General features: G+C 41.5%; 1 protein-coding gene across 2 annotated transcripts; it reads right to left on the bottom strand.

Annotated features, from left to right (window-relative positions):
• Positions 1-408: 408 nt before the first annotated feature.
• TWSG1 (twisted gastrulation BMP signaling modulator 1) lies at positions 409-21486 on the bottom strand. Of its 2 annotated transcripts, none has more exons than XM_064481607.1 (5): positions 21351-21486; positions 19777-19933; positions 6026-6125; positions 4734-5000; positions 409-3425 (listed from the first exon to the last, which is right to left on the bottom strand). In XM_064481607.1, the coding sequence occupies exons 2-5, from the start codon at positions 19897-19899 to the stop codon at positions 3244-3246; spliced, it is 672 nt and encodes a 223-aa protein (XP_064337677.1). In that variant the 5' UTR covers positions 19900-19933; positions 21351-21486; the 3' UTR covers positions 409-3243. The 2 variants fall into 2 exon arrangements, with proteins under 2 accessions (XP_064337677.1, XP_031295044.1); XM_031439184.2 differs by lacking the exon at positions 21351-21486 and adding an exon at positions 21018-21037.
• Positions 21487-21680: the final 194 nt, after the last annotated feature.

Here is a 21680-nt window from a genome sequence, read left to right as displayed (position 1 = left end):
CACTAAGCAGTCAAAACACAGATTCTGTGAAATAACACTGATTTCACGAAGAGCGTACAGCCTACGGGTCTCAATTCCAACAGCAGCCTGTGAGCTTGCTGCGGGAGAGCTGGCAGCCATCTTCCTACCTTCATCTGTCGGTAACTCCTTCCAACCATGAGGAGGTTCCTGGGAGGCTGGTTGGGCACCACAGGGCAAGGAGAATGTAAGTATTTCATCTCAAAGCCTCCCCATATTGGAATAAAGCACACGAGAAAGCAGACTGTTAAAGACTCCTTGTTTCAACAGAGTGTGCAGGGACTTCCAGAGAGAAGGGGACACACTTGGCTGACACCTTCAACTATAACTTCACCAGACAGAAATGGCAAACTTATTTTGTTTTCCTATGCTTGAAATTAACAAAAAACATGACGCTCTCATCTTGATTTTTTATTAAAATATTTTTTTGTTTATAGGGACAACCAAAGAAAAAAATACATAATTTTGTATGTTGTAGGAGCGTGTAAAATAAAACAAACATAAAACTCTTGGGAATGCATAAGAGATTCTAAAACTCTTCAAAGAAGCTTTCATAATAACAAACTTTAAATATGTGGCTTATTTATATTTACCTCATTTTTCAGACGTCTTAGTTTCTTTTCTCTGTTTTGATGCTACTTTGACTTATAAATAATTGTTCAAATATTCTAGTATTTTATCTGTTTTGTTTTCTGACACTTTAGAAATCCTATTTCTAAATGAAGGTCTCTGTTTTATAGCATCTATGTAAACAAAGACTTGCTGTGTCTGAATCATCAATTGATTTGGTGCCACCAAGTACAGTTTCAGTAATAATTAGATGTTATGGGGTTGGGGGATGAAAAACCACCAAGCAAGAACATGTCCTACTAAAGGAAAGAACCCTTTGTATACGGCTTATTATAATACATACTGATTTAAGATTTAGTATCTTTTGATCTAGTTATAAAAAAGATAACCACCTAATTTTTTACGTAATTTTTTTTTTAAAGCACAGCTTTAATACAGAAGTGGATTTTGCTTAGAATGGTAACAGAAGGACTACACTGTAGCGGGGCTATCAGTTTCCCAAATGTTATACTTTTAATTTGGAAAAATATTGTGATTCAAAACCTAAAATATATTATAGAACTGGAAATGGAATCTTTTAGGTGAACTCTTTCTTTTAACCCCTTCATAAGCCATAAAAATTAAGTAAAATTTGAATACAAAACTTACCAGTACATTTAGGGCTAATTTCTATTGGGAGAAACAGGTTAAAAAAAAAAATCAGTGAAAACGTAATTATTCTCCCAATAAGAGATATTACATTTTCAAATTTAATAATGAAGACCTAAAACAGATGATAAATGCAGCTAAAAAAAGGTTTGTTAACATATTTATGGAAACATTAAGCGTGTTGTCAATAAACATAAAAGCATTCCTCCATTCATAGGTATGAATGACTCTGGAAAACAGCAAAGTGGAAATGAAGCAGCTGGCTGCAGACTCCTTTAAAACTTTCTCTTAAGTTCTAGAAAATCCTCAGCTTTATAGGTAATAATGAAGAAAGGGAGCTAATTTGTTTTCCAGGCACTCATAAACAGAGGCATTCTAGGTAAAAGTAAGAAAAGGATATCCCAATGTTTTCCTATAAAAAAAAATATATCCATGAGCTAAATTTCAACTTTCTAAAAGGCTAAATAAAGTACCTTGAGTGTTCATTAGAGTTATCTGAGAGAGAAAAGGTATCAAGTCTTTACACTTTATGACAGTTAATCATAATATTACACACGATCTTGTAACTACTGTTCAGATAATGATTACAAAGTGTCTAAGAGCATTATCTGTCTGTATATGCTGAAGTATTTACATATACAAAGAGGTGTTCCTAAAAAGTTACTTGTAATTCAAATATGCACTATTTGAGAAATCAGTAATTTTGTAAAGTTAAGAGTCTCTGCATATAAACATTTACGTTTTAGGTCCATGCTTGAAGATCAGGATTTATTACTATGAAGGGCACACAGTATCTTATCTTACTGCCATTGAAACAGCATTAAAAGCTGACGAGATGTCCGGTAGTATATTTAGAGTGAACATGATCTTGAACAGAAATCTTTTTTGGATTCATAATCTTAACCTCTTACTATGTGATTATACTTGTTTAACAAGAGTGTCTGATCTAGATATTATAAACATAAAGACTGTAAAATAACAAAATAATTAATGTACATAGTTCTAAGTTTGTTTCCGCTAGGACCCCCGGCATTTTCGGCCCTCCCTGTTCAGACCCGTAGCTCGCTGCTCTGCCCCTCCGACCACCGTGCGCTGAGGCTGAGTGGACTCACCCTCACCGTCCACGAGCACAGCTCCACCACTTCCGTGATGGGGGCACTGTTTCCCCGGTGCTGTGTGTGGAGCCCTGTCTGGCAATGTTTCCCATTCCTGGTGCTCTTCCAGCTGGTACCTAAGTCATCCTACCTATCTGCCCCTGGCTAGCGAACTTCACACGTCTCACAGGTGTGCCCTGAAATTCTTGGTAAAGACGCTTCATTACTACCTTGATCAGCACTTTGGACAGGGGTGGAGGACGAGGAGAAACTCTCCCCAAAGCTGTCAGTATGTGTAGTACAGGATGAATTCCACCAGGTAAGAGTTAAATTGTAAAATACAGAAAGTGTTTACTTTCTAAAACCAACATAAAGAGGTTTGACATCAAGCTTTTCGTGGTGACTTTTTGTGCGTTCTCATGGGGATATACCTGAATAGCTACCCTACTCATATTACAGATAAACAATACCAGGCATAGTGAAGAATGGCAAAAGACGGCAAAAACGCAGTGCCCTTGGAGCAGGACAACGTGCCGAAGCAGTAACTCTGTTAACATGCTCTAAACCTCCAAACCCAGAGGCTTCTGGAGTGCAACAAGGAAGGGACAGCAGGCTTCGGGGTTAGAAACCCCACACCCTCAAGGCACTCTCTGCGCACTCACTTGTCCCGTGACCAACGCTGTGCGTGCTTTTAGAAGAAAGGGCTGACCGCCAGCAGCAGGCAGAAATATCAGTGAGAGCAGTCACGATCGTCATGTAGCACAATCCTGCATCCGTCATACTTTAAAAGTAACTCAGTCTGGATTCTTTACATCTTCTCAACCTGCGGGCATTTGGATGCAAGCAGGAGACATCACTGAGCAGCTTTTCATACCTCTGATGACATCGTTTTGGTTCTCATTTCTTTCCTTCGTTAAAACATGCAGTTCATACACTTGACGGTTTTACTGCCGTAGTCGATGCACTCCGGGCCAACGCACTCACAGCAGGCGTTGTGGAACCAGCGGTACTTGGAGGCCCCCATGGACTCGCAGGATATTTTACACTGATGTATGGACATGCAGTCGTCAAAGTAAACCACCGTACACATGTGTTCTGAAAAATAAAAGATGAAGACTTCAGCACAGGAAGTAGGAAAAGCAGGAAATGCTTTAATATCTCGCTGAATACTATTAACAGTTCATTTCTGATAAGATTCCTATGAGGAAGGAATTCTCCAGCTAAAAGAAGTTTGAAAAATACTGTTCTAAAGCTATACTGAGAATACAACAAAATAAAATAACCTTAAGTAATTCAAATGACACAATGTGGTTAACAATGCTAGCACAATTCAGCATTAGCTGTTAGAAAATGCCCTAGCTGGTGTTTTCAGGAATTAGCTTCCTGCTTATTAATTCATGACTATGAATAATCTTTGAGAAAAATTTATCAATTATTTAATATGATGATTATTTACATGTTAATAATGGGAAAATGGTAGCAAGACACATTCCATACATTTCTGATGTTTTCCAAGATCTAGAATTTGTCTTATAAAGTACTTTAGCCTAAGAGGAATTAAGAATTCTTACTCTTTATTAACAAAAGCTGTTTGCTTTTTACTACTTATGGCCAAAGCTCATACTATTTTAGATAGACAGGACTGTAATGGGGAGCACGACAAAAAAGCCAAATAAAAAAGAGTACAAATTATACAGTTTATGCGTAGTTCACCTCATATGTTAGGAAGTAACTGCAATTTTCACAGCTGCCTTATCCTTCCAGAGTAAAATTGTGCGGGGCCTTTCATTTGGAAACATCAGAGACCTTACAAAAGTTACATGCCTTTCACATTCCAGAGTTAAGGTGTGACCTGCCCTCACTAATAAGTGTTCCTTAGTGCGACTCGGAGAAGCATGAAGCACCCGCCACTCTCCACGGAGGCTCCCTTCTGACCACAGGACTCACCTTCAGAGAGCTGGCTGGGGCGAGTCTACTACCTGAAATCAGGAGTCTGTAACCCCAACGTGCCCACTGAGGAGTACCTGCTGGCCTGGCATCACTGGTGGCAGCAACGCTGTCACAGAAGCCTGACCTCCTCTGACACTCTGAACGTTACCTGACGGCAAGCAACTCTGCGCTAGGTGAGCAGCCCTGTTGCTACCTCATGAAAAGAATCATCAAAGCCTAATGCAAATAAATATCAGAATTAGAACCTGGTTATCTATTTTCCAACACAGCCTCTGTTGCCAAGAGTCTGAGGGCACTGGGACAACTCCTCGTCTACTCAGGCGCTGGGGGCATGAAAGTCTAGAACTTCCCTAAGACCACAGACACTGCTCTAAAAGGTAACGCTAATGCACGCTTCACAGGCCATGCAGAAAGCAAGGGGGCAAGGGAGGAGAAGTCAGCTGCCGCAGTTACCTTTGTCACTAGAATAAGGTGCGTGGACATTATTGCTGGGAACAGACACATTTTGATGGTGTGGCTGGTTCACAGTTTCTAAAAAGGAAACCAGATTCTCATGATGTGAAAGTTCTTCTGCAACAGGGAAGGAGACGATGTTCCAGTTCAGCTGAGTGTCTCCTTCTGTGAGCGCCCGGAAGAGAGAAGGGATCGGCTCGTGAAGCTCCTCCACGGTGCTCTTTGAAGTCGGAGGTGTGTCACTGTAATTTCGAGGATTACACATACCTGCGGGGGAGGGGCAAAGAGAATCAAGGTTTTTCTCACAACTTAAATGTCATGAGATGTTGTTAGGGGCTGGCCTGCAACCCAAGCCCCAACACATTAAAATCAGGTGCCTTCTCAAACATGACGTACACCAGAAATCGACACAACATTGTAAACTGACTACACTTCAATAAAAAATATATAGACACATATAAAACCAGGTGCCTTCTAACATTACACAGATACCTTCCTAGCTTTTTCGCTGAGAGGACTTGGAGTTGGTGACACTGTAGCAGCATCAAGCACACCAAGTGCCCAGGCTTTGTTTTCCAAATGCCTATCCTTGGCTAAGAGGAACAGAGCTCCTCGGAGAAAAGACTGACTCCAGGGCTGGGACAGGGAAAGCACAAAATGACCCCAGAACACTTATCTGTACCAGAAAGGAAGGAAGTGATCAGTGAGCGAGAGGACATGTTGAAAAGACACAGGAGCAACCCGAAGGGGCTCCCACTGGCCAAACTGATGACTTTAACACTAAAATAAATGACAGTACTGGGATTACCACCCTGTGAATAAAACAGGAACTTTTTTATGAGTCCCTTATGATTGGATTACCGCATTAATCTGTTCTTAGAAACAATGATCAGCACACACATGCAAACTGAAAAAACTGTGCACAGCGTATTGTACACACGTATTTACATGTGATATAATGTATTTGCACAGGCACACTAGTGATTCTACTTAATAAAACTGGAAAAGGAAAACAATCAGCAGCACTCCTTAAATATAAGGAGCAAAGCCCTCTGTGTGTTCCTCCACTCCTACTTCCCAAGAATAAGCACTTTTAATTTCCTCTCAGAACTTTTCTATAGAAATAAAAAATATATATACATATGTAAACAGTATTCAGTACAAGCAAATGTAATCTATACACCTACTCTATCTTAGACACAGATAAACACATTTATGTTCTTTACAGTCTCTTTAAAGTCAAGGATTCCGTGATAAGAAATATTAGAAAACTTTATCATACGTCAACTTACCGACGCAATCACAGCACTCATCCCAAAGGGTCCCAAGACACAGCATACACTCCTTACAGCAGGAACAATTTCCTTCTCCAGGTCGGCACTGGCAGAGCTCCTAGAAATGAGACAGAAGTTCAAACTTAAAATTCCAAATAACTGTATTCAAAATTGTTACATTTTTGCAGTAAAACCCTCCATAATATTTGCATTCATAGTAATTTACTCTTGGCACAATTTTCAATTCATCACTGACTATTTGCAGAAACATAAATATCAACAATGCCAAAAAAATTTATATTTTGGACACTTTCAGGGAATGTATTTTGGATTCTTTTCTCTTATTTTAAACATTTACTTTATAACCCATAACTTGACCCCTCTACTACCTCAAAAAATAACCCAGCACAAGAACAAAACCTACTTTCCAGCTTTTATATTCACTGTCCAAATTAATCTCAATTCACAGCCAACCAACTTGTAGTGTGGGAGCTGTGGTTTCTCAATATGTAAAATGTGAATAAAGCACCTTTTAAAAACTCTTCTTATTGATCTATAGTACATTAGAACAGTGTCTTGGTGTGGCAGCCTATTTATAAAGAAGGTGGCAAATACTCCCCTCCACATGTCACCCTCTTTGCAATGTCACTTTGCAGCTCCTCTGATCAAGAGTAGGGTCTATTTCCAGACCCCTTGAATAGAAGTGATCTTGAAACTTGCTTTGATTAACAGAATTCGGTGGAAGTGATTTTGTGTCAGTTCTGAGTCTGGGCTTCAAGAGGTCTAGTTTCCACTCTTTCTCCTAGAACTTTGGCCAGCTGTCATGTGAAGCCTAGGAGAAGGCCACGGAGACAAGTTGGTCCATCTGAAGCCATACCAGCTCAGCCAGCCTCCAGCCAATAGATGCAGGAATGAGCCCAGAAAACCCACCCAGAGGATACAGGCCCAAACTGCCGACCCACAGAAGCAAATTTTAATTACATTACCCACAGAAAATATCCTTTTGCTATCCTGGTTGTGTATATTTACATTATCCACGTAGCTCAGGAGAAACAAATTAGGAAAGTAACACATTTAGTCAAAGAATATGTCTCTCCTTTTTCCTATCACACCTTTCAAATGGTAGCTTGTTAAATAAATTACTGTATATTATGCTAAATAAATGCATGTCAGTTTAATGGCTTCCATCTTTAAAGTGTTTATTATGCCTTTTACTGTCAGGTCTTTGTGCAGTGCTTTAAACTGGAATGAAAGGGCGGATGATGACATCACGTTACTGCTGACTAATGGAAGGTTAACACCAAGGCTATTAAAAGTTGCTTGAAGTTGCCTGGATCATCCAGCCCTCAAGATTAAATATATTTCACACCCTCTTAACAGATGCCTGAGCTGAACCTTCACATGGCAGTGTGACAGAAGAGTGCACTCAGTAACAAAAATTAATGATTTTTAATTTACTGATGGAATACAAAGCGAGCAGCTGCAGGCAGCAGAGACAGGGAGAAGCGACTTAAAGACGGGCTTTATTACTATACTATTAGACAAAAATCCAGGGCAAAGACTTTATTGGTAAAAACTACTGCTAAAACTGGTTGAATGCCAACGAATAATATGCTACCTAATATTTTCTTTTCATCTTACTACTACAGAATAGATGGAAGAATTTTTGTCTCAATCAAACAAATTTGATCTCATAAACTATGAAATTTTAGAGTAATTAAGTCTCAAAATGTATCAAATTACTTGCATTCTTCAAAATTCATGCTAGCATTCTTTCCAGGACACTGGAAAATAATGCAAATGAGATCCTCAAACCAACCTTTCCGTCAGCATTACACGTTAAACTTCTTACTTTCCAGGAGAAAAACAATACACAGGCAAAGTTAAGAGATGGCATTTAGGATCTCAAAAACTTCATTGCAAATCTAGCGAACAAAAATGTGTGGAAAGGATTTGCTTTGTTTCTAGGAAACAATGAATTTTTATGTGTAAATAATTATAAATTATAACAACCATGTGTAGCTCACCAAGCAATCCATTCTTTTCTATTCCCTTTATATGTCTTTCAGAATCACACTACTGAATAATGTTTGGTCATAAACACATTTGGAAATGTATACTTTAATTTTTTTGACAGCAAGCATCCTGTGGTTGGGATGATTGTTTCTAAATATAAAAAAACATTTCAAGGTGATTTGAACTCAAGTACAGAAAATGCAACAGAAAAAAATGTAATTGTGAAGAATCAAGGATCACAGAAGAACATAAAAAATCACTCCATTTAAATTAAGTAGAATCTTTTCTTCAAGACACTTAAAAAGAAACCTTTACTTTAGTTGTTTTAGTTATAAGGATAAAATGAATCTTCTATAACTAGAATAGCTTTGCTAAAGACACTACAGTCAAGATAAAAGGGATGCTTTAAATTTTTTAAAGGTTTTCTTTTAATTATAAAAGACTTTGAAGAACATCAACTGGAGTAAAAGGAGAAAACACCCCAACCCCGCCCGCTCGGTATGTTCCTGCGCATTCCTAACAGAATGACCGCATGCCCTCCTGACTTAAAAAGCAAGCATTGCCCCGTTGTGAACATCTGCCAACATAACTTAACAGCTGCGTAACAGAACATCCTGTGCGCCAAAATTCAGAAGCAGGTTTTCAGTTCTTCAACTCCCTCACACCTCGTCCGTGTTTCCATTCTTCGTCAACATCACTACCTTCCATTTTACTATTACTTCAAAGCCTCCCTTCTTATCTGAAAGGGTTGTGCTGAGGCATGGGATTCCGGTGTGGACGGGCTATTCATTGCACCAGCCTCCCCACGACTCACCTTGAGGACTGCTCAGTCGGATGAGCGTGTGGTCACAGCCAAACACAAAGCTCGCAGAGCGCAAAAGAAAGATCGACCCAGGGTCTCCGCTGACTCCCTGCCGCCACCTCCCCGAGACGTCCTAAGCGGGTTTTATTTAATACTAACAGGCACCATGGTAAGTGTTTTATATGCATTATCTTGAAGCTCATAAAGCCTTTATCAAGGCATTGTTTATATTCATCTTCATATAAGGTTATGAAGTTCATACACACTCAGTTAGTAAGTGCTTGAGATTTGACCCCAGTTTTGGATAGACATTCCTGCTTTTGAAACACCGAAATGAGGAATATAAAGCTGATTTCTTATTAGGGTAGCATTTCAATAATCATAGTTATTACTATACTTAAACAGAGCTACTCTTTCAGGCTGTTCACCAAAGGCATCATGATGTCTTTCACTCTCAGCGCCTCAACATAACCACAAGTGCTACGGCCCAAGTCTAACCACTGTTTGCAAAGGTAAAGTAAGTATCACGGGCTACGAGCTGCCAAACCAGTGAGTCGGAATTTAATCCTTAATTCTTCCTTCGCTTCAGCCAGTTAATGGCCGTGTCATCTGCCTCCCTAGTCTGCAAGTCTCAGGGAATAGTGCGGGAGTTGCTCCTGGTACAGAGGACAGGCTGGAAGGAGCGGGTCCGCGACGCGTCAGCGGTCACTCAGCTGGGCTCCAGCGTCAGGTCTTCTGACTCAAGGCTGTTCCTGCCCCCACCGCTTCTGTGGGTTAGAGCCAGAGGAACACAGACCGAGACACCCGCTCCCGGGCGAAGACCACGCTAGACGTTCTTACAGCGTGGTCGTCACACCGCTCAGCAAATCTATGACGGGAAAAATTAAAACCACACTAAATGGAAAACAGAAACGTGTACACTCGGGCTGTCCTGCGTTGACCAGCACGAGTGCTCAGGGATACCTTGACAATCTGCTTAGAAAGCTTGTAGGAAATGAAAACCTGGCAGGATGAAAACTTGTGGGAAGAGTCTTATCATTTAAAATGTATTTTACTATATTTGTATTAGTGAAAATCTTGAATATAACAGATTTTCAAATTTTTTTACACCAGAAGATAGATTTTATATAATTTTCAGTCAACTTTAATCAAAAATCTTATTCTCTATATGACTATGGTCCTGGTGCGATCTTACTTCTCTACACAAAATAAATCGGGAGGGGGGAGCTATTATTCATCTAAGACTAAGCCTAGATTGTAAGAGTCAAAATAAATTTTACAAACTTTCAAATTTCCAGGCCAGAGACAGAAACTAACATCTTGAGGAAAAATTGTATTTGTATTCTGATTTTTAGTTACTGATAAATATTTCCATTCTTTAACTGTTGCCAAAATCTGGGAGATCTTTGTCAGCACTGTTGTTAAAACAGGGAAATACCATCACTGAAAACAATATACAGCCTAGCAGCCAGCAGGTGACTTGGATTTAAAGGATGTGGAATCAAGTCTAAGCCCATGAACTGCGGCACATCACACCAGGCCTCAGCTTTTCGGACGCTTGGTGGCCCAGCAATCCCACTCCTGGTTATTCACCCAGAAGAAATGAAGACATCCCCCCACACAAAGACCTACACACGAAAGTAAATAATTTCATTCATAATCATCAAAATCTGGAAGCAAGCCGTGTCCATCAGCTGGTGAAGAGAGGAAGCAACGTGGCACACGCACACAACAGAACGCTGCTCAGCCACTCCCGACACACACCGCCACGCGGGTCAGGCTCAGAAGCCTTACCCTCACTGGAAGAAGCCAGCCAGACCCTGTACGATTCTGCTGTAAGACATTCTGCAAAGGGTGAAATTACAGAGACAAAGATCAGGCAGTGGTGGAGAGGAGGCAGGCTGGGGAGAAGGCTGCCCCTGACTACCCTGGGGCAGGAAGGCACTTCCCAGCGTGAAGAGAATGTTCCCTGTCTTGAACGTGGTGGTAGTTACACAGGCATGTGTTTGTTAAAAACCACCGAACTGTACACCTAAAAAGAGTGAAAGGTATTGTATGTGAATTACACCTCAATAAATCTGACCCCAAAAACGCTTTGGGAGATCAGGGACTACCTTATCTCATCTTTGAAAGACCAGTACGGTACACCGTGGTCCATAAATCTATTATTTCAACAAACCTGAACTGAAAAATACAAAGCTTTCTATAAATGTAAACTGGTATTAAAGAAAGTAATGCAGAGATAGTTCTTCTAATTATGAAAATATATTTCTCTTTTCTATTTTCAAGCTAAAACTAAACTTCTCTAAACTAACAAAAATACTTTTTTTAAAGCAAAGAAACAAAACAATGCTAGTGAAAAATAAATAACATACAACTTTTATTCTATGTTTAGGTGACTTTTAACACCTAAACATAGAATAAAAATCTAGACAGGACTGTGTCAAATAGTATGAGCAGTCTGTGTTTGGAAAATAGGACTATAAATGATGTGCTTTCCTTTTTTTACTTCTAGGTATTTTGTGGATTCCCTCTGAATACAAAAAAATTTTTAATGGCAAATAAATATTTAAATATTTAGGTAGAAGGACTTCTTAAGATCCACTTTAACTTTGTACAAGAAAAAAGATAAGACACTCAAAAACACAAACTGAGGCCCTTATACATTAAATGAAACAAACTGTAAGTATTTATAATATCTTGACCTAAAACCCCAGGAATGTAAGAATACAGGTAACTATGAAAATGAACACTGTGTGAGAATCCACAACCAGCAAGGCATTACTGCGCTGACACTGCTTTCACAACCCTTACTTAGGTCAAATGGCTGTTTAAAAACAAATATATGAAACAACACATCCTCAATCAGCCTTTATTCAAAAGAATAAACAAAACTATAATTATGTTAGTTACAACGAATCTGTTTTGATACATTCATGCTCTTTAAGGAGGACATAAGACAGACTTTCAAACTCGGGACAGAAATACCTAAACTGAATTTTATCACCATGTCATTCTTTATGAATTCTAACTAACTGGCAAACTTTTGCCTTGAAAACAAAATAAATTTAAGTGAAACACACTGACATCATGGAAAACAGAATTTATCCTTTTAGCTACATAAAGCAGCATACAAGTTCACGTATACCCAGGTACTACTAAAATACATCAAATGGCACCCATTTCTCATAGAAACCTAGGAACAAGATTTTAACTCTGCTTCCTGTCAAAGCGCACCAGCGCGTTTCTTTACAATATGCCACGCGGGGTGAAGTGAGGGTAGGCATGGGTGAGACTGGACTGGCCACACGCTGATCACTGTTGACACGGAGCGATGGGCAAATGGGGAGCTATTCTACTATCCTCCCTATTAAAACACGTATCTGAAAACTTCCAAGTGTCCAAATGAAATCCTCATCTTTGTTTTCATATAATAATTCAGCAGGTGAAATAGCCAGCGAAAGCACATTTCAGTCCCCACTTACACACTTCTATTCTAGCCCTCTGTTCTTCTAGCTATTTCAACAGCTGACACCTGAAGGGAAACGACTTACTCTTCCCTTAAACTGTATCAGCTCTGACTCACTACTTCTGGACATTAATCTCAAAGATTTTCATAAGGTGTTAACTGAAGCAAAACAGGACGAGAGTAAGTTAGAGCCACAATTTTAAGAGCAGGGAAGTAGAAAGAAGAGGAAAAACTCTACCGGAAAATGAGGCAACGTTTGTAAGAGGAAAGAGGGAACACTGTGTATTATACAGCACAATATCACTAGGCTAGTGACCAATCATGCTACCTGCAGCAAGAAACTAATGTGGAATTTAATTAGCACTGATCAAGGAAAAAGGAAGAAAAAGTTAATTTTTTAGTTTACTGTGGTTAAGAAAGCCCTGAAGTTATCTGAACTATAGTTTTAACTTAAAGCAAAATAAATTTTAAAAAAAACTAGTATTAATGAGAAATTATTTTGAAATCCCAGCTTATCTCAGATAATCTAAGATTTATTTAATAGTTAAATTGACTTCTAGAATAAAAAAGCAGACTGTTGATTTAGTACATAAAAGCACTAGATATTCAGATAACCAGTGCAGTGCTAGAAGAATGCATCAATGATCTCTGAACCTAACTTTGAATATTTTCATGAAACATAACATTTATATCATCCTAAACAAGACCATAAACATTAGCTAAAAGTACTTACGAGTCAATAAGGGGTTTTTCAGTTCCTAATACAAAGTGGGTCTTGAGATTTCTGGGGTGTAAGCATAATATTGATCCAAATTTTAAATGTTCTTTTCACAGAAGCAGAAGAAAAAAACAAGTGAAGGTCTTCTTAAAAGTGAAGTCCTACATTCCCATTTTCCCCTGGAACAGGACAGCTAAACCACATGTTATATGAGCAAAGGAATACACCAGGGTGACAATTTTACTTTCCTGATGTTTAAAATTAGGTTTCTTTCCTGTCAGAAGCACAAAATAAATATTCACATAGGGACCACCCTTACACGTAGCAACTTGTCTGAGTGGCAGGGATGACTGTGCTGCCTTGCGACCACGCTGGTAAAAAATATTTACACAACCACGAGCTTCCAGGGAAAATGTTTTAAATTTAGATATTTCATGAGTTGCCGAGGGCTCCACGTAAACATGTTCTAACTTATCCTCACAGTACATCGTTTCTACACCATGGATGTTCTGAGCAGGAAGGAAACCCAAACTCCCTTCACACCTCTCCGGCACTGCCTTCTCCAGGCACCCGTCCCCCACCTTCACCTCCGTGCATGCTCTCCTGTAAGTTTAAGGAGAAGAGCTATTACTGGCATCCAAAATGCCAGCGTGCCGTGTATTCTGCTGAATGTGGAGGCAGAGTTGTGAGAACTCAGTATGTGTGATGGGAAGCAAAGCCTGGCAATTCTTCACTGTTTCAAGGGCACCGACCACTTTGAGACCCTCCTGAAAGGTATGGACTTCTCTCCCAGAAAACTGTACATGTGCAAACTTGAATATAATTCTGGGGATCCCCTTTAAGAGGTCCAAGGACCCCAGTTAACAATTCCTGACACATGAAACCCAACAGCCAATCTGCTCTCCACCTGTAGAGAACAGGAATAAAAGAGGGCATCAGAGTGCAAGTTTCTAACAGAGCAGTCACCCCCCTGATCCCCCAGTGCCAGGCTGCAAAGACAAGAATGAGGCAGCTACCAACCCACCACCCACCTTAACCACAGCAAGAAAACCAGCCATTCAGAATGACCAAGCCAAGCCCTTCTGTTCAGGAAAATGATCAGCCTCAGAGCAGAGAACACTTTAAAGCATCAAGGGCTTCCCTGCCCCTCAGGTGACACCCTCCAGTCTGTGCCTCAGTCCCGCCAGCCCCGCTCACAAACATGGCTTTACTGCCTCATTCTTAACTATAATGGACGAACAAGGAGCATTAGACATCTGAGGAAAGCCTCCCACGTGGAAGAGATAGAAATTAAAAGAAAAAAATCTCAGAAGAGAAATCCAGGTAACAGAATGAGGTGGTGAGGGAGGGACTCACCTCCATCTCCATCAATAAAACTTCCAGTAAGTATCCTCAGAGACATCTCAGAAAATAGTGGATTTAAAACCGAGTAAAAGTGTTAATATGAAAAACTAACAAGCAGAAAATGAGAGGTGAAACTTAAAAACTACTGCTAAAATTTGAAAATTCAGCAGAAAGAGTTCAAAGGTAAAGTCAAGGAACTTTCTCAGAGTAAGGTGAAAATAGATTTAAGATCTACAGCACTACATACAAGCAATGACAATCTGGAAATAAAATTAAGAAAATACTTCCATTTATCACAACATCAAAAATAAAATACCTACGAATAAATTTAAGAAAAGAAGTTTATGTGTAGACTGAAAAGACAACCGAAGGAATGCGAGAAATTACTTGTGTGTCATGTACCTGACAAGGGTCTTGTATCCAGAATATATAAAGAACTCTCATAACCCAACAATAAAGAGACAAATAAGCCAATTTAAAAAATGGGCATTGGTTCTGAATAGACAGTTCTCCAAAGATGATATAAGAATGGCTACTAATTATAGTTCCAGAAAAAAGAGGAGGATATTATATATAAAAATAATCATAAAAGGAAATACTCCATTCTGGAGCTCAAAATAAACCCCCTTTTGCCCCAAAAGATTCACAAGGTGCCCATCACAATGCCTGTACAAAAAGACCCACACCAAGGATAAGGAGATGAAACCAACAGTTTTCAGAGAGAAGAAAGAAACTAACAATGTCACCTACAGACAACGAGAAACGCACAGGCACGAGACGTCTCACCAGCATCATGGAATCCAGTAGCACGAAGACATTTGTGAAACGTCTGCCAAGTTACCAGTGAAAAGAATTTAACATAGAATTCTGTGCTCAGGTAAACCACCAAATCAGGTGTAAGATGCGAATAAATACATTTTTAAGATATGCAGGATACAGAGAGTTTATTTCCAACACAGCCTTTTTGGGAAGAAACTTCAGGGCATGTTACAACAAAATGAGAGTAAATTAAGAAAGACCAAGATATGGAATCAAAGAAATAGTGGAACCAACTGAGGAAAGTCACCCTGGGAAAACGCCTATGTAACAGCGTGCTTCACACCCAGCGAGCAGTCAGTTAGGTCTGGAAACAAGACTGAAGGCTCTACTGAGGGGAAAACAGATTAAGAATTTAAGACAACATAAAGTGCTAATGACTGATGCTGCAAGATCAAGAAAGACAATCAGAAACTCAAGAAAAACACAGTTGTTCAAGACAGGAAATGTAATCATAGTACCCTATGTCACTATTCAGTCAACAATATTTACATAAGCATTGCAACAGAAATTGTTTATTGTCAACTTTAGAATATACCTGTAAATAAAACATGGAAAATTCAAATACAGTTATACAACAGAGAAATTAGGTTAGTGTTACTTGCTGACAGAGCACGCATGCGCTAGGAGCTGATCTAAGTGCTTCATACCTAACCCTCACGGTAACCGCACACAGCAGGCATGGTTATCATTCGTTTCATATGTAAGGAAACTGAGGGACTGAAAGATTAACCGGTCCAAGGTCAAGTCCACGGCAGAAGTAGACTCAAATTCAGACAGTCTGGTTCCAAAGTTCACGTTCTTGAGCATCACCCTGCGACACCACTCAGAACACACACGCTGTCAAGCTCGACAGCGTACAAGAAGAGGTTACGCCCATCCCCACAGACTCTGATACAGCCCATCAGAAGGCATTCCGAAGGCAGGAAATTCTGAGGGCGCATTCACAAGTACAAGGAAACTGACCGCTCTGCTCTCTATGATGTGAAGCATGGCCATCGGTGGCAGAGGCACGTGATCTCCAAGACTGTTCTGAGTTTCAATGGGCCCTCCCTTTTCCAGATCCCGAAAGAAACGCACAGCTCTTCTTAAAACTTAATTATACTCTGTTTACTACTTAAAAAATTAAAAAGCAAATAAAATTTTAAAGGGAAAGAGTAGGGCTACTAATATTCTCCTCTTGTATCAGCAATCAAGAGATAGTATTTCTAGTTCATAGGACAGAACAGAAAGGCTTAACTATAATGCAGAAATTGAGAAGATGACTGACAGAGAAACCAAAACCATGAAAGGATTATGACAGGGCTGGGGTAGGGGAGGACAGGATGCTGAGCGAGTTTCCTAATCTAACAGAGCAGAGAGGCAGTTTTAGACACATAATATCTATAAGTGATAACTGAAGAAGCAGTAGTGTATTACTTAGCAATATGGCTTGCAAATCACTAACTGAAGCAAAAACAGAAGCAGTTACTAGATTAAAAGTGCTTCTCCCTGGGCAACAAAATGAGGAGGAAGAATTAGCCAAGGGATTATCCTAACAATCTGACTTTTTAAAAGAGGGCTTTATTATTCTGACTGTAAAAATACTTAACACCTAATAGTTGGTTTCTTTCTTTAGAATTACTTTGAATTAGAGGGAGACTTGGAGATCACCCAGCGGACTAAGTCACTGTACAGTGAAGCTGTGGCAGGCTGTATTTTCCAAAGACGGCCACGCCATTACCCCCACGCTCCCCTCACTGTGTGACACTCACGCTTCTACGTCAGGGTGCGGTCGGTGTTCCCTCCACCTAAATCCAGGTGGGCCTGCAACTACAGTGGAAGTAGCACTGTAGCCTCGATGGAGAGGCCATGAAAGGCAAAACAGCTTCCCCAGCTCTGTTTCATGAGGCACGTGGTCCTGCAAGCCCCTGAGCCAACAGGTAAGAAATCTGGCTAGACTTCAGCCAGCGTGCTGAGAGGTCAGACACAGAGAGCCCTGAGAGGGAGGGAGGCGGGAGATGAAGAATCTTCCCAGCCCAGATGTTAGATGAGTGAGCCTTCAGCTTTGTGACTCTTCAATACAGTAGCCACTAGTCACACGCAGCTGTTTAAATGAATTAAAATCACTGAATTTTAAAATCTGTCTCTCGACCTACTAGCCACAGTTCAAATGCTCAGTAGACTACTGCACCAGACAGGTCAGATGTAGACCACTTTTATCATCGCAGAAAGTTCTAGCGGACAGCGCTGCGTCAGGTAATTTCAGGCACCAGCCTTCAGGCTACGCTGCTAACGGTAACGCTGTGTGGTGAAGGTGCACTGTCCCCGAGTGCCACTCAGGATGCATATTCACGTTCAGAATAAGCGTGGTGTCGTTTCCAGCCACTGACCTTTGAGGTGGTTTGTCACACAGCCACGGTGAGAGGCATACAAGCAGAGCCAAGGTCAGAGTGTGAAACAAATGACCGGCTGCTGTTCACAAAACTAGGCAGATGGCAGAACCAATCACAAGTTGCTGCAACATCCAATAAGCACTTACCCATAAATGAACAAGAAAAATCCTCAATACTCGAGGCCTCAATATTTTTAACCTCAAATACCCTCCAACTAAGCACCAGAAGCACTGTCTCTACTATTCCAGAAAGATTTGATGATTCTGAAGTCTGAAATGGCTTCAGAAATACCAGTGAGTTCATGGTAAAAAAAAAAAAACAAAACTCTTTCCAATGAGCTTACTAGAACCACCATTTAACAGGTGAAGCTTCACCTTTTTTCCAGTTTTTATACTTAGATTTTTACTCTTCTTTTTGAAGCATTTTTTTAAGTACTACGGAGTTTTTCATTAAAAAGCAAAACAAAAACTTTTCAGAGTGTTTAGCAACAGTAACCAAAATTTTTGTTTTTAATACTTCCTTACCAAGTAAGGTATTTTAAATAAAATCCAATTTTTAATTATTTGACATAACGGAAATTGTAGACTTGGAGAGTCAAAAAATAATTTGAGATATAAGTGAATTTCTACCTAAACATGAATGCAGCAATTATTATGACACTGTATTTCTATAAATGAATAATGAAGCTACATTGAAACAACATGGGAAGTGGCCCAGGTTCCCCTCCGACCACAGGGCACAGCTGGACTTCACGGGAATACTACAGAGTTCCAACAGCACATGCTGAAGCAAGGGTGCTTTTGTGGTACCAAAGCTTCCATGTATCAAATCAGATGACATTAATGGATTACTGCTGATTTTAAAACTGCTAATAGCTATGTTTTATCTTTAAGAGACAGACATTAGAATTATGATTAACAAAGTATCAGGGATTTGCTTGAAACTAAACAGAGCTGGGGTGGACAGTGCAGGGGATACAGATGAAACCAGGGCAGCCCTGAGTTAGTAACTGCTGGCACTGCTGATTGCAACTGCTCTTCTTACACTCTTCTCTTTTCATGCTTAAAAACATCCATAGGAAAAAAAAATTAAAACCAACCAACAAACTCCGCTAGTTAAATGTTTTGGATTCAGTGAAGCAAATATTTGGGCAAAGTGAAGGTAAACAGTATGACAGGGCAGCGTCCACACTTACACAAAGGCCAGGCTTCCTATAATTCTATTAATAACATAAAATGCCTCTCATCTATAAAAATCATTATCACCTCAACACAATGGCTCTCATGTCAGGATTACAGCCAAGAGGTGGGTGAGTCACACTCCATGCAGAATTCTAATATGTGTAGTTACTGAATTCCTTAGCCAACAGCCAAGAGCTAGAAGGGAAGCTAATGAACACCGACACAAAAGACATACGCCTGCTGATGGTCTAACAGGGTGGAAAAGAGATGTGAAGTTCACCACTAATTAACGCAACTATATGGAGAGTAATAACCAGTCTGCATGGTGGAAAAGCCATGGGCTTCGGGGTCAAACACAGACCACATTCCATAGCCACTTACTAGCTATACGAACCTGGCCAAATTACTTAACGCCACTTTTCTCTTCAACGAAATGAGAGTGGTAGCTACATCAGTAGGCTGGCCTTGACGACTGACAGAGAGATCACTGTCAGCCATCCTGAGGAAGCAGACTCTCAGTGCCTGCAGCCTTGAGAAGCCATGACCCAGAACCACCCGGCTCAGCTGCTCCCAGATGCTCACCCTCGGAAACCGCGGGAATTAAGTGTTTACTGCATGAAGCTGCTCTCTGAGGAAACTGGTTACACAGAACAGACCACTAGGACATTATATTTAGGGCAGTTTGTCTATGATTTGATGAGCTAAAATTTTTTTTTCTAAATATAGCACATGAGCCTCTTTGCTATGTGAACTACATTAAACAAGGAATGCTTTAATTTCATCCGAAAGGAGTGCTCATCACCTTATAATGGTATGTTTATAAAGCTGGATATTATTTTCGGTACAGAATTTCTTCAGTCTGACCTCGCTTGTATGCAAGAGAATTACAGAGGCAAAAATGCAGACCAGCGGGTCCCTGTTCAGCACCTCAGGCCCTGACCTAATACTCCGGCTTCACACTGTGTTACACAGACACCACCTGCACGTCTGTGCTCCGTACCCGCTCTACGGTGCACTTTAACATGCGTGAGAGAGGACGCAGTCCTACCTGAATGAGGCATTTGCTCACATCGCTGGCACAGAGCGCCTTATTACAACTCAGCGACACAGGGACCCAGGTCAGGAACACCAGGAGGGGAAGAGTAAGCGTAACAACACAGTGTGACTTCATGTTTCTTCAAAGACAATCAGTAACTCCCAGGAAGCTAAACAAACAAAAAGAAAAAAAAACTTTAATTCAATGGCAAGCATGCTAGGGTAATAAATACAAAGAACAAATAAATAAACCAAGACTCATTATTTGTGTTAAAAGACTTGAGTGATCTTTTAAAGATTATTCTCAATTAAAGATTACTTAAACACGCCAAAATTAAAAAAAAAGCTACGGTTTTATACAATAATATCTTGTTAGCTATCTTCAAAGACAGGATTCTGAAATTCCCCAGACTATCCAGAAATGGTGACTGTGAAAGTTAAAGCGAGTAAATATATATATACACAAACCGTCAGTAACCTGAAAGGATACAAAGCAAATACCTAGTCTGAATACTGCGCTGCTACTTTTCAACTTTAGCTTCAGGCCCATTATTCAGCTTTAAGCCAGTATAAAAACTATTAATATTTTACCATAACTTTAAAAACATTTAACAACATTTTAATTCTTACAATTAAATTTTTTAAATGCAAATTATACTAGGGGTTATTTATTACTATCTCATTTTGTCTGTTACCATAATTAGCCAGAATGAAGGAGCTCAAGGGAAGGAGTGGATAGCTGTTCCATAAATAATTTAGCTAATAAAAGGAACACTAAATTATTAACTGTATTTAGAACTCTAATTTATTAAAGCGTGAAGGTCTTTAAATTCTGTTTCTCAAAGTTATTTCAGGAGATGCGACGGTCCAAAAAGAAAATGGAGAAAACGACCAGCACAGGCTGTGACGGTGTTCAACGACCAGGATGGCCATTAGGCTTTCTGAAAGAAGCTGTGACTTCTTGGGGTTTAAAACACACCCCCAAAATGGAATCAAATAAAAGCGCACTGACGCAAGACGGGTAAAAGGCGAGCGTACGGGGCCTCTATGGTGACCGTAAACCTTTATTCTAACTACTAGGAAGCACAGTAAAGCAGAGCAGAAAGGGCTCCGCGCCGGGCGTGGCTCGGTCCTGAGGGCCCCGGACGTGGCCGAGGCCCGCGAGCCGCGCTCCGGGGCCCGTTAGTGACCCCGCCCGCTCCCCACCCCCGCGCGGCCCGCGTCGGAGCTCCCGGGGCCGCCGCGAGGAGGCACCTGAGAGCGGACTCGCCCGGATCAGCCTGCTCCCTGCGACCCCCGCGTGGGATTTCCGCGCCCGGCCGCCGTCCCGTCCCACCCCCGACCTTCCCGGAGCCAGCGCTCAGGTAAACGCGGCGGGGACCCAGCAGCTTGAGAACGACCCGACGGCGCCGCCGCCGCCGCCTCCCAGGCCCGCTGGGTCTCCGCGCTCCGGGGCCCGCGCCCGCCGCCCCACTGCGTCCTCCGCCGAGGCGGCCGGGGCCGCGCGGGCCCGCTCCCCGGCCGAGAGCCGCGGGCCGCGGCCTGCAGACCCCGAGTTCGGCGCCTCGCCCGCCCGCCCCCGCTCACCGTGCGCCGCGGCGCCGCCAGGCCGCCGGGCCCTCGTTCCCCGCGCGTCGGCCGAGGGAGGCAGGCCGCGCCTCCGCGCCGTCCTCCGCGCACCGCCCGTGAGCCTGGGCCTTAAAGAGACAGAGACAGGCCCGCCGCCACCGCCCCCGCGCCCCCGCTTTCCCCCGCCCTTCCTCGGCTCCCGCCGCCGCCAGCTCCCGCCAGGAGGCGTCTCTCACTCCCCGCGCTCCTGTCAGCGCGCGACCCCGGCCCGCCCCCAGCCGACCCCGCCCTCGGCCGTGGCCCCGCCCCCGCACGAAGGCCCCGCCCCCTCCTGGCCCCGCGCGCGCT

The sequence above is a fragment of the Camelus dromedarius genome, chromosome 32 (assembly GCF_036321535.1).
Source record: "Camelus dromedarius isolate mCamDro1 chromosome 32, mCamDro1.pat, whole genome shotgun sequence".
NCBI lineage: Eukaryota > Metazoa > Chordata > Mammalia > Artiodactyla > Camelidae > Camelus > Camelus dromedarius.
Note: the sequence above shows the minus strand (reverse complement) of the source record. Positions and strands in the feature narration are given on the sequence as shown.

Coding starts and splice junctions, on each gene's coding strand:
- TWSG1 (XM_064481607.1), bottom strand. CDS start 19,899: ATGAAGTCACACTGTGTTGTTACGCTTACTCTTCCCCTCCTGGTGTTC. Junction 5,001..6,025: donor TGAGTGCTGTGATTGCGTCG/GTAAGTTGACGT, acceptor CCTCCCCCGCAG/GTATGTGTAATCCTCGAAAT. Junction 3,426..4,733: donor ACCTTATTCTAGTGACAAAG/GTAACTGCGGCA, acceptor TTTATTTTTCAG/AACACATGTGTACGGTGGTT.